This window comes from Haliotis rubra, unplaced genomic scaffold (genome assembly GCF_003918875.1).
Source record: "Haliotis rubra isolate DU_JTF1 unplaced genomic scaffold, ASM391887v1 Scf337, whole genome shotgun sequence".
NCBI classification, from domain to species: domain Eukaryota; kingdom Metazoa; phylum Mollusca; class Gastropoda; order Lepetellida; family Haliotidae; genus Haliotis; species Haliotis rubra.
In genome coordinates, this window is record NW_025767010.1 from 846,821 (window position 1) to 856,170 (window position 9,350).

At 38.2% G+C, this 9,350-nt stretch overlaps 1 protein-coding gene across 1 annotated transcript; it reads right to left on the minus strand.

Annotated features, from left to right (window-relative positions):
- Positions 1-2,679: 2,679 nt before the first annotated feature.
- LOC124284453 (N-alpha-acetyltransferase 30-like) lies at positions 2,680-8,691 on the minus strand. The gene is given in 5 exon segments (XM_046720533.1): positions 2,680-2,873; positions 2,875-2,940; positions 4,644-4,699; positions 7,089-7,212; positions 8,014-8,691. Coding segments are annotated over 5 exon segments (837 nt in total). The 5' UTR covers positions 8,533-8,691; the 3' UTR covers positions 2,680-2,801.
- Between the last annotated feature and the right edge of the window lie 659 nt (positions 8,692-9,350).

Sequence of the window (9,350 nt, forward strand, 5' to 3'; positions counted from 1 at the left end):
AATATATTCCTGTATTTTCAGTTACTTCAATCACATATAATAGTTTTATTAAGTTATGTATTTATGTATTGCATCTGTACTTATGAATAATAAACATAATCCGTGAAGATCCTGTCTTCAGGAACCCATGAACGGTTGGTCTACGACAGTCGTAAGTCTATGTTAAAGGTCACATGCAACGTAAAACACAACTTTGCAGATTCTGATACCTTTCGGTATGGACTTACCGAAACAAATCGTAAAAAAATGCAAATTCAACTTATAAAGTTGAAAAATAACGCGATGAAAAAAAAAACGCGCGAAATCGGAGTTCAAACGTTTCACTAATTTTCCCCAGACTTTTCTGGGGAATACGGGTTTCAACAGCTTGGCTGCGCTCATAGCACGTGCGGAGTGAAATAGGTTCGCGCAACTTGATAGCGGGCTGTCTGGTGAATACTAGTACTCGGTGAAGGCTTTGGTGTGAGCTATTTTCATAACGTTTTGTTGATATCTCACAGGCGCGAGCTTTTTATATGTTATTACAGTAAATAAACTGTTTATGTAATTTCATTTGTCTATTTCACCACACGTTCTTCTTACCGAGTCACTTTCTCAGTTCGATACTTAAAAGCAATGTCATTATTTAGCGTTGACACAATTTCTAACTGTGATATAGATATGTCGCTGTCACAGACAAAACTCAATGTCTTGTGTTATTGACACCTGTGTGTCTGCCTGCCTGTCTGCTAATGACAATATTCAATATACAACTGCGATCACTGACCACATGCAATTTGAACTTAACACCAATCAGTCTATACACCATAAACAAAACGCATTGATTTATGGCCCGAGTTCGGTCTCTGTCACATTATGTAATTACACAGACAGGCAGGTGTGATACTTGAACACATGACATGTTATGATGTCTGTTGATTGCAAAATGTTATACATAAAAAATGAGCATGTATTTACAAAACCCAACATCTCTATATATACACACACAATGAGCCGTGAAGACGGCATCTGCTAATGAACCAGCCGTTCCACTTGAGTGCACACCCACCCGCTCTGACTGGGTTCGGTATCCCGGCTGCTTCGTTTCGAGGGAGGTAAACCCAAGTACAAACTATTGCACTTTTGATTTGCGATTATACGCTTATAATTTTGTTTATTTGTTTTTTCATAATCAGCAATGCATATTATATGTCATGAAGAAGTGATAATTGTGTTTTAATTATGTTTGATTTTTTGGTTGCATGTGACCTTTAAAGTATGGGGGTTACGATCATCTTAGCGCTACGATCGCTTTGTGGAACGGGGCCCTGGGCTTAGATTTTCGAAGCTCTCTTAGCGCTAAGATAGTCGTAAGTGCCATACATTAACATTAACTTACGACTATCTTAGCGCTAAGAGAGCTTCGAAAATCTAGGCCCTGGTCCGTCCAAAAGGCGTGATCTTAAGCCCAATTCCAACGTGGCTGCCTGTGATATGCTGGCTCCTTGATCGGAGGCCAGCTTCGCGTAGAAGATTCACACTGAGTAGAAACGTTAACGCCATTGGCGTTCCGCTGGTCATTTCTGAGTGTGTGGGGCAGTCATTAAGCAATGTCGTCTTACTACGATCAGGAGAACCTGTTTTCCCCGCTGTGTGACAGAACGCTGTCGACCACCAACATGTCGTCTGGTTGCTGATCCAAACACCTGGTATCAGTACCATGGCCTAATGATATGACACTTTGGATGCCACCAAAGGCCGTTACAAATGTGAGGTTGTGTTATTCCAGTTTCAAACTTGTCTATGCATCTGCCTAACTTTTCTATTGTCGTCTTTGACGATAAGTGGTTGCAATACCAACTACCAAGTGTTACTAGGTTCTCTGACAATTACATTCATCTATACCTTCCCTTGCTGTATGTCTCTGTCTGTTCATCGCGAAATTGAGATGAGTGAGTATGGTTCTATCCCGCATTTAGCAATATTCCAGCAATATCAGGGCGGGGGACACCGGAAATGGGCTTTACATATTGTACCCATGTGGGGAAACGAACCAGGGTCTTCCGCGTGATGAGCGAACGCTTCACTAGGCTACCCCACCGCCCCTCGAAATTGAGGTCCGGGTGGGGTTACCCAATCATTATGTATAGGGATATTTCAATTTTTATTTGTTAGATGAATTTCGATATAATGAAAATGTAATCTTTAGCAAACTTTGAACAGTAGATAATTAAGTACTGTTATTCAAATATCCACTGTGTAGGATAAAGTGTGTGGTTTCACTTCAAAATGGTCACCCCTGAAGGTCTGGGTTAGAATGAACCTTCAGTAACCCATGCTTGTCCTAAGAGGCGACTAACGGATCCGGTGGTCAGGCTAGCTGGCTTGGTTGACACATGTCATCGATTCCCAACTGCACAGATCGATGCTCATGCTGTTGATCACTGGATTGTCTGGTCCAGACTCGATTATTGACAGACTGCCGCCATATAGCTGGAATATTGCTGAGTGCTGCGTAAAACTGAACTCACTCACTGACTCACTTCAAAATGGTGTTTCTAAGAGTAATTGTTTATTCAAAATCCAATCAGTGATGAGACAACTTGTCTTGTAGGACCCTTCAAATGAAAGTGTTAGTTCAAGATCTATGAACAACCTTGAAGATCAACTGAAGACAAGAAACAATAACACAACAATCAGTTTAAAAGTGTACATACATGGAGATTTATTCTCTGAAAGCTCCACAACAAAGTGTCACAAATAATTTACACATCTGTATTATTCATCTGAAATCAAAAATATTGGGAAGTTCTGATAGTGTCCTATCTAAGCCAGAGTTTCAACCTGAGAGCATCCACACCATTCAAGTAATATCGAAACAGTCGTTTGTCTCGGGACAAAACCCAGGTTCTCATACAGTCGCAATGCTGCCTTGTTTGTGATCTCCGTCTCCAGGACAACCTGAAACAAAGGTAAACATGACCATATTAGGGCAACAGACAATTCTATACACTCCAAAACATCCAGGGTTCTGTTTCACAAAGCAATTTTAGGACTATGACTGTCATAACTCTATGTTAAAGTATAGGAGATACGATAGTGGTAGCACTATGATCACTTTGTAAAACGCGGCCCAGTACCTCAAAACAAACACAAATTGACATCAAGAAATTCTTGTCTTTATTTCTTTAGAAATTTAGTATTTTCTCTCAAGATCCTTCACACTGGATACCAGTAGTTGTATTTGGGCAGTCAAAATAATTCAGTCTCTTGGGAACATTCTATTGTGTAATTTCAGACCAATGAGTGCACATTTTTCATAAACCTATTCCTGCAAAAAAGTGCAGTTTAACCTGGCTTCTTATGTGTATCTGTTCATGTGCTGCACCAGTGTGAGTAACATGTCAAACACACCACTGCAATATACCCCTGTACCTTTATTTAACAATAAGCGAAATGTAGCACCCTCCTTAGTGAGTTAGGGAGTATGGTTTTACTCAATATCACAACGGAGGACACCAGAAATGGGCTTCACGCATTGTATCCATGTGGGGAATTGAACTCAGGTCTTCATCTCGATGAGCAGACGCTTTAGCAATTAGGCTACCTCACCACCCTTTTAAGCGTAAAAAACTGCAGTTGTATACATGGTTACAATATGACTCTTAATCCAACCTTGCATTAATCCACACAGCATTGCTTATAAGTGCAGAGTAGAATATGTCTGCAAAGAACTGTTTAAAACCGTGACAAACATTCCAATCGAATGCTTTGTGGAGAATGAGTAAACAAACTTGAAAGCTGACTACAAGACAAAGATCGTAGATCTGAGAATAAGCATTGATAAGTAATAAAGCCTCTCCATGTGTGTTGGGATGTGCCAGCCTTTGATATACTCGTCAAGAAAACAGAAGCTGGGCTGCATGGGTGGTGTCTCTCTTGACTTGGTGGAGTACTCAGAGATGCCTAGGTCGACACAAGTGAGTAGAAGTCTGAATGTCCATTAGGCAATTTCTGGTCTTTGAATGACATAATGCTATTGCTATATACTTTTTAAAACTGCTGCCTAATACATCATGATGTAGAGAGTTTTTGTTTATTTTTTTGAAGTGGGTATTTCCACTATCAAAAGTGATGCCAACATGTTGACAGATGCACAGATGGATGCATGCACGCACACACTAATAATTGCATAGCACCAATATCCAGCCCAGCTGCTCAAATGTGCTTTGTTTTCACTCGATCGTTGGACGTTAATCTCAAGGGCACATTGTCAATCTTTTCAATCTTAACTCCCTGGGGAGCACACAACTCTTGCAGCCACTAAGCCCACCAAAATAATGTGGTTTTCCCATCCTTATGAGGTACCCATTCACAGCTGGGTGCACTGGGACACAGTCATAGTACTTTGTCAAAGTTTATTGCACGTTGCTGTACTTTATTTGGCGAATGCGAATCTTCAAATCATATAGCTTGTATATACTTTCACATAAATTCAAAATGTTATATTTTTCCCTACTTGCAGTAACATTTCCAGTCACTTCACCTTAATCCATATAAATGTTACAGTTTCCATGACCTTAAAAAAGGGTTTGACTTTTTTTGCTTAGTGAACATTGGACATCCCCCATGAAGAGACAGTCTAACAAATCTTCAATACTTACTTCATCACAGTCATCAGCTATCATGGCTCTGATTGCCTTCGTCACTAAATTGGATCCTGAGGAAAATAAACAAACTAATTAGGAATGGATAATAATAGTGAAAGACACATTTGAAACAATAACAATGTCCTTTCCTCTGATCTCAAATGTGCACAACAACATTCACAGACATACACAAGGTTTTTCACAAACCAGATAAGAATAGTGTAACACAAAACATGTATACATAATAATATCATTGCCAAATGACATCTAATAGATTTGCAATAAACTACATAAATTATTTAACAAACATTAAGTCATCATTAAATTCAAAAGTCTCATATAAATGAGAAGTGAAAATGTTGGGTTCTAAAACTGCTCTTAGCATCATTCCAGCCACAAAGTAGCCCATCTTGGGTTACCCCAGCATCGACCACATAAATGATGATTACATTCACTTACAAGGCTGTAACAAAACTGACATTAGCTGTATGACAGCTGCCCTGAAAATATTCAAGTCGTGACCAGACAATTGAGTGAGTAATATTGTGAGCAAAGCTCCTTGTAATTGAAATATGTGATGAGTAACCAACCACCCAGTTAAAATAATTCCCCATAAGGCAAATGGTGAATTATCGGTACCAGTATGTTACGAAAGAGAGGGAAGTGGGGTAGCCTAGTGGTTAAAGCAGGGCTCCAGATATTTTTTAACATCAGGAGTACGTACTCCATATTTTTTTCACTACAGGAGTACTGGAAAACCTTAAGAGTACATTTAGAGTACTGAGTGGAATTTAATGGCGTATCAGTAATCTTGTGTTTCGTTTCATATATGCACCACAACATTGATAGTCTTGTGTAAACAGGTCAATAAACAATAAACCAATATTTTTTTCAGATAAATACGTTTGTAAATGATTCTAAGACCGTACACCATTGCTGTGGTGCGTACCTGCTACATTTTCTAAATTATTTGCTACCGGATCGTGCATATTTTGTATCCGTACATACGCCGATGCGGCCCTTATCTGGAGCCCTGTAAAGCGTTCACTGGTCACCCCAAAGACCAGGTTCGATTCCCCACACAGGTACAATGTGTCAAGTCTATTTCTGTTGTCCCCCCACCATGATATTGCTAGAATATTGCTAAAAGCAGCGTAAAACTAAAGTCACTCACTCACAACAGAGAAATACCAATAAAATGAGATCTCTCATTAGTTGATGTATAAGGGCAATATTTCGAGGAAACAGTTTGTATGTGCGCATGCAGAACATGTTAAATTGTGAGTCTGTAAAAGAAACAAACTGTTGCAGATACTGTGAATTTGTTTTCATGCATGTGACAATTACATGCCCCAAACAATGTGCAATATGTGTTTATCTCTCACTAAACCTCATAACCACTTCCACTTTCTTGGTCTGCTTATGAGAGAAATAAACATCTCCACCAAGCCATAGAACCAGTTATAACTATAGGAACAGCAATGGGGAACATTTTAATTTCATATTTGGAATCTTCTTGGCATTTCCCACAGACTTGGGGCCTCTGAGGTCTAAATAAATATACATAGGAAAATACTGAAACCTAATTACCCAAAATGTGGAGTGAGTGAGTGAGTATGGTTTTACGCCACTTTTAGCAATATTCCAGCAATATCATGACAGAGGACACCAGAATTGGGCTTCACACATTGTACCCATGTGGGGAATCGAAATCCGCCTTTGGCGTGGCGAGCGAACACTTTAATCATGAGGCTACCCCACCGCCCCTACCCAAAATGTATATGAAACTACTAACAAACCTTTATAGTTTGCAATGTAAATTGTTAATACAGTAACCTGTGGCTACATTGAAATCAAAGGGATCACTAACTTTAGTTCTGTATACAGTAGGAGTAGGTCACATTTCAACCATGTCAACTGCAAGTGGCAGGGAAAACCCCAGAGTTTGACATCAGTTCATTATAACCCAGTTCTGTTATCTTCTTACTTAGCAGGCTCAGCATACATTGATACTGTTATTCTTATTTCATATACTTCTTTAAATCTTTATGTTGCTCAGCAGGGATTGTTATTGCTAGTTTAATGTCGAATACATCTTAAATCTATATGTTACAATACTAAATGTACAACAATCTTATGCTGTTATTCTATCATAGCATCTGATGTAAAACAAATTCCCTCTTGGGCAATAAAATATTATTATCATAAGTGTGTTTGTTATAGTTTACTGTAAATCACCAAATTATGTCATAGTTTATATGCAAATGAATTATACACAATTAACACATGAATGACTTAAACATCACATGTAGTACAAAAGAATTCAGCTTTAGTTCAATTTCATATTGGTAATCACTAATCAGTCTTTCTACTTATGATATTTCAGATTATCAATCATTTTAGCCACCTTATCTATTATCATGCTGAACAAAAAACGTGAGGCATTAGGTCATAGCTCACCTATTTTCCTTCTCCTATAATCTGCATCTATAGCTAGCATGGCTATGTAGCCTCTACGGACCATCTTCTTGTGCATGTCTAGCTTGCAGACAATAGCCCCTACACACTTCTCCTGGTCCATTGCCTGGAAAAGTAAAAAATAAAATTGGGAATCCTGGAGAGGCAGGTTATAGGGCTTTACCACATGAAATGAAAAGACATTGGTATGGTGAACCTGGAAGTCAAACTTATGTTCAAAGTATTGCTCAAATCAAATACAACTGTTTACTCACTTAAATAAAATGAATGTTTCCTTTCTTCTCAGAGCAAATTCAGAAAAGTTCATCCGAATTTTCGGACATACACAAACATACACAATGGACCATGCAAGGTAATCAATGGAATGTGAACATGAGTTCAGACTTGGCATTCAAAGCATGTGTTATAAGAAATATTTACCCTTAGCATAAACAGAATAGTGAAATAGACAGGAGAGCTTTACATATATATTGATACAATAGTTAGACTTTGAAAGGCACCTCCTTTTCCAGTTTTACATTTCAAACAATCAACAGACTGATGTTTACCTGCCCTAGGACAGAGCACATTGTCTATGGTAATAGCAGAAGATTAGAACGTGCATCAATTCAAAATGTCATTCCCAACTGATGGAATGTTTTCAACTCTGATCTGCAAATAACACAATTGAAAGAAATTTATGAAATATTAACATCAGAAATTGCAAAATAGCCACCAAAACTGCACTGACCAGAGAACCATTCAAAATTAAGTATCACAAAAACTCCTTACACCTGATTAGAGCATAGACCAAAATACTCTTATAACATGCAACATACAAATCTATCCATCAATGTGCATTCATGTACAAAGGCTTACCACTGCAGTTGTAAATAGTGCATGTGAATCAAAATAGCAAATCTCTTACCAGGAAGCACAGTTTGGGCCAATTATGAATGAAGTATCTGTAAGTATAAATTGAATAAGGTTCTGACAAGTCTTTCGTAATGAGCCTCATTATATCTGGCATCTGTTTTTCGGATTCATACACAACATATTCAATGCCTTCTCTAATGTCTCTTTGAGATACTGGTGAAAGTTGAGCTTGTTGGGACTGGCTTGACACTGACAACGACGATAGGCCAACTGCCACTTCGGACACATCTGTATCAGGATGACCATGTTCACAGTCTTGGCAGCTACTTCCTTGGCCAGAATCGCCACTCTCTGCTTGATCATATTCTTCTGGGGCTTTCAAAATGTGATTTATTAACCCATTTGCCTCCTTCCTGTGTTTGATTTTGCTGTTTAGCACTAATCCATCAGCTGGATTTTTCACAAAATCGACCTTAGTGAGGTCCTTAGTTTCGCTTGTCTCGTTCACATTTGCAACAGTTTGCACATCAGATTCTATTTCCGATCCTCTATCTATAATATTATCAGCCATGGCTATAGAGAAAGTTTGATTAATATGCCATTATTATGATTCATTAGTATATTATAACTGAGTCTAATTGTTGATTTACAATCATTACAGAAACGTGACTCAGTTTTTCCTCCATGTTGTTGTCCACCATTGCAGCACTCTCAAGAGCGCATGCGTGAATTGATGTGATTCACTTCCTTCGTCAGATTACAACGCAGTAGTGAAAATAAGATATTAACATCACAACGTTATTTCAGGGAACGAATTGTACCTCGTGGTGTTCCATGGAAACGCAACTAAACATGCCCTCTCGATGAGGCAACAAAAATATAAATATCAGTAAATACTATTTCTTTATTTTTCTTCGCGGAGGATTTTCCACCAGAGTTGTTTGGTCACTTCCGGAATAATAAGCTGCATGTGTTACTGAGGTCATTCATGTAACTTGGCATTCCTTACTTAGCGATAGGTAATGTAGTGTTTATTACCAATATAGACGCAACTGATACATGAATGGAATAATTTAAAGTAAATAATTTCGTTTTATTTAAAAAACAAATAATTTTGCTAAAAGAAAACAGCATGACATTGACAGTTGATGCAATAGTATACCAGTGCATGGTCTCTTGTCCAGGTGATCCACAAAGCAACAGTACACCATGTATTACTAGAAAACAGTTAATTAAACTTATGGAGAGTAAAATATATTTGACATGGTCAGGTGTTGGACCCCTGATAACAAAAGAATGTTGACAAAAAGTGGCAGATTAATGGCCTGTCTTGTACTCACGTAACTCTATGTAGTTTTATTTTCAGAATATTGAGAAATGTCTCAAGCA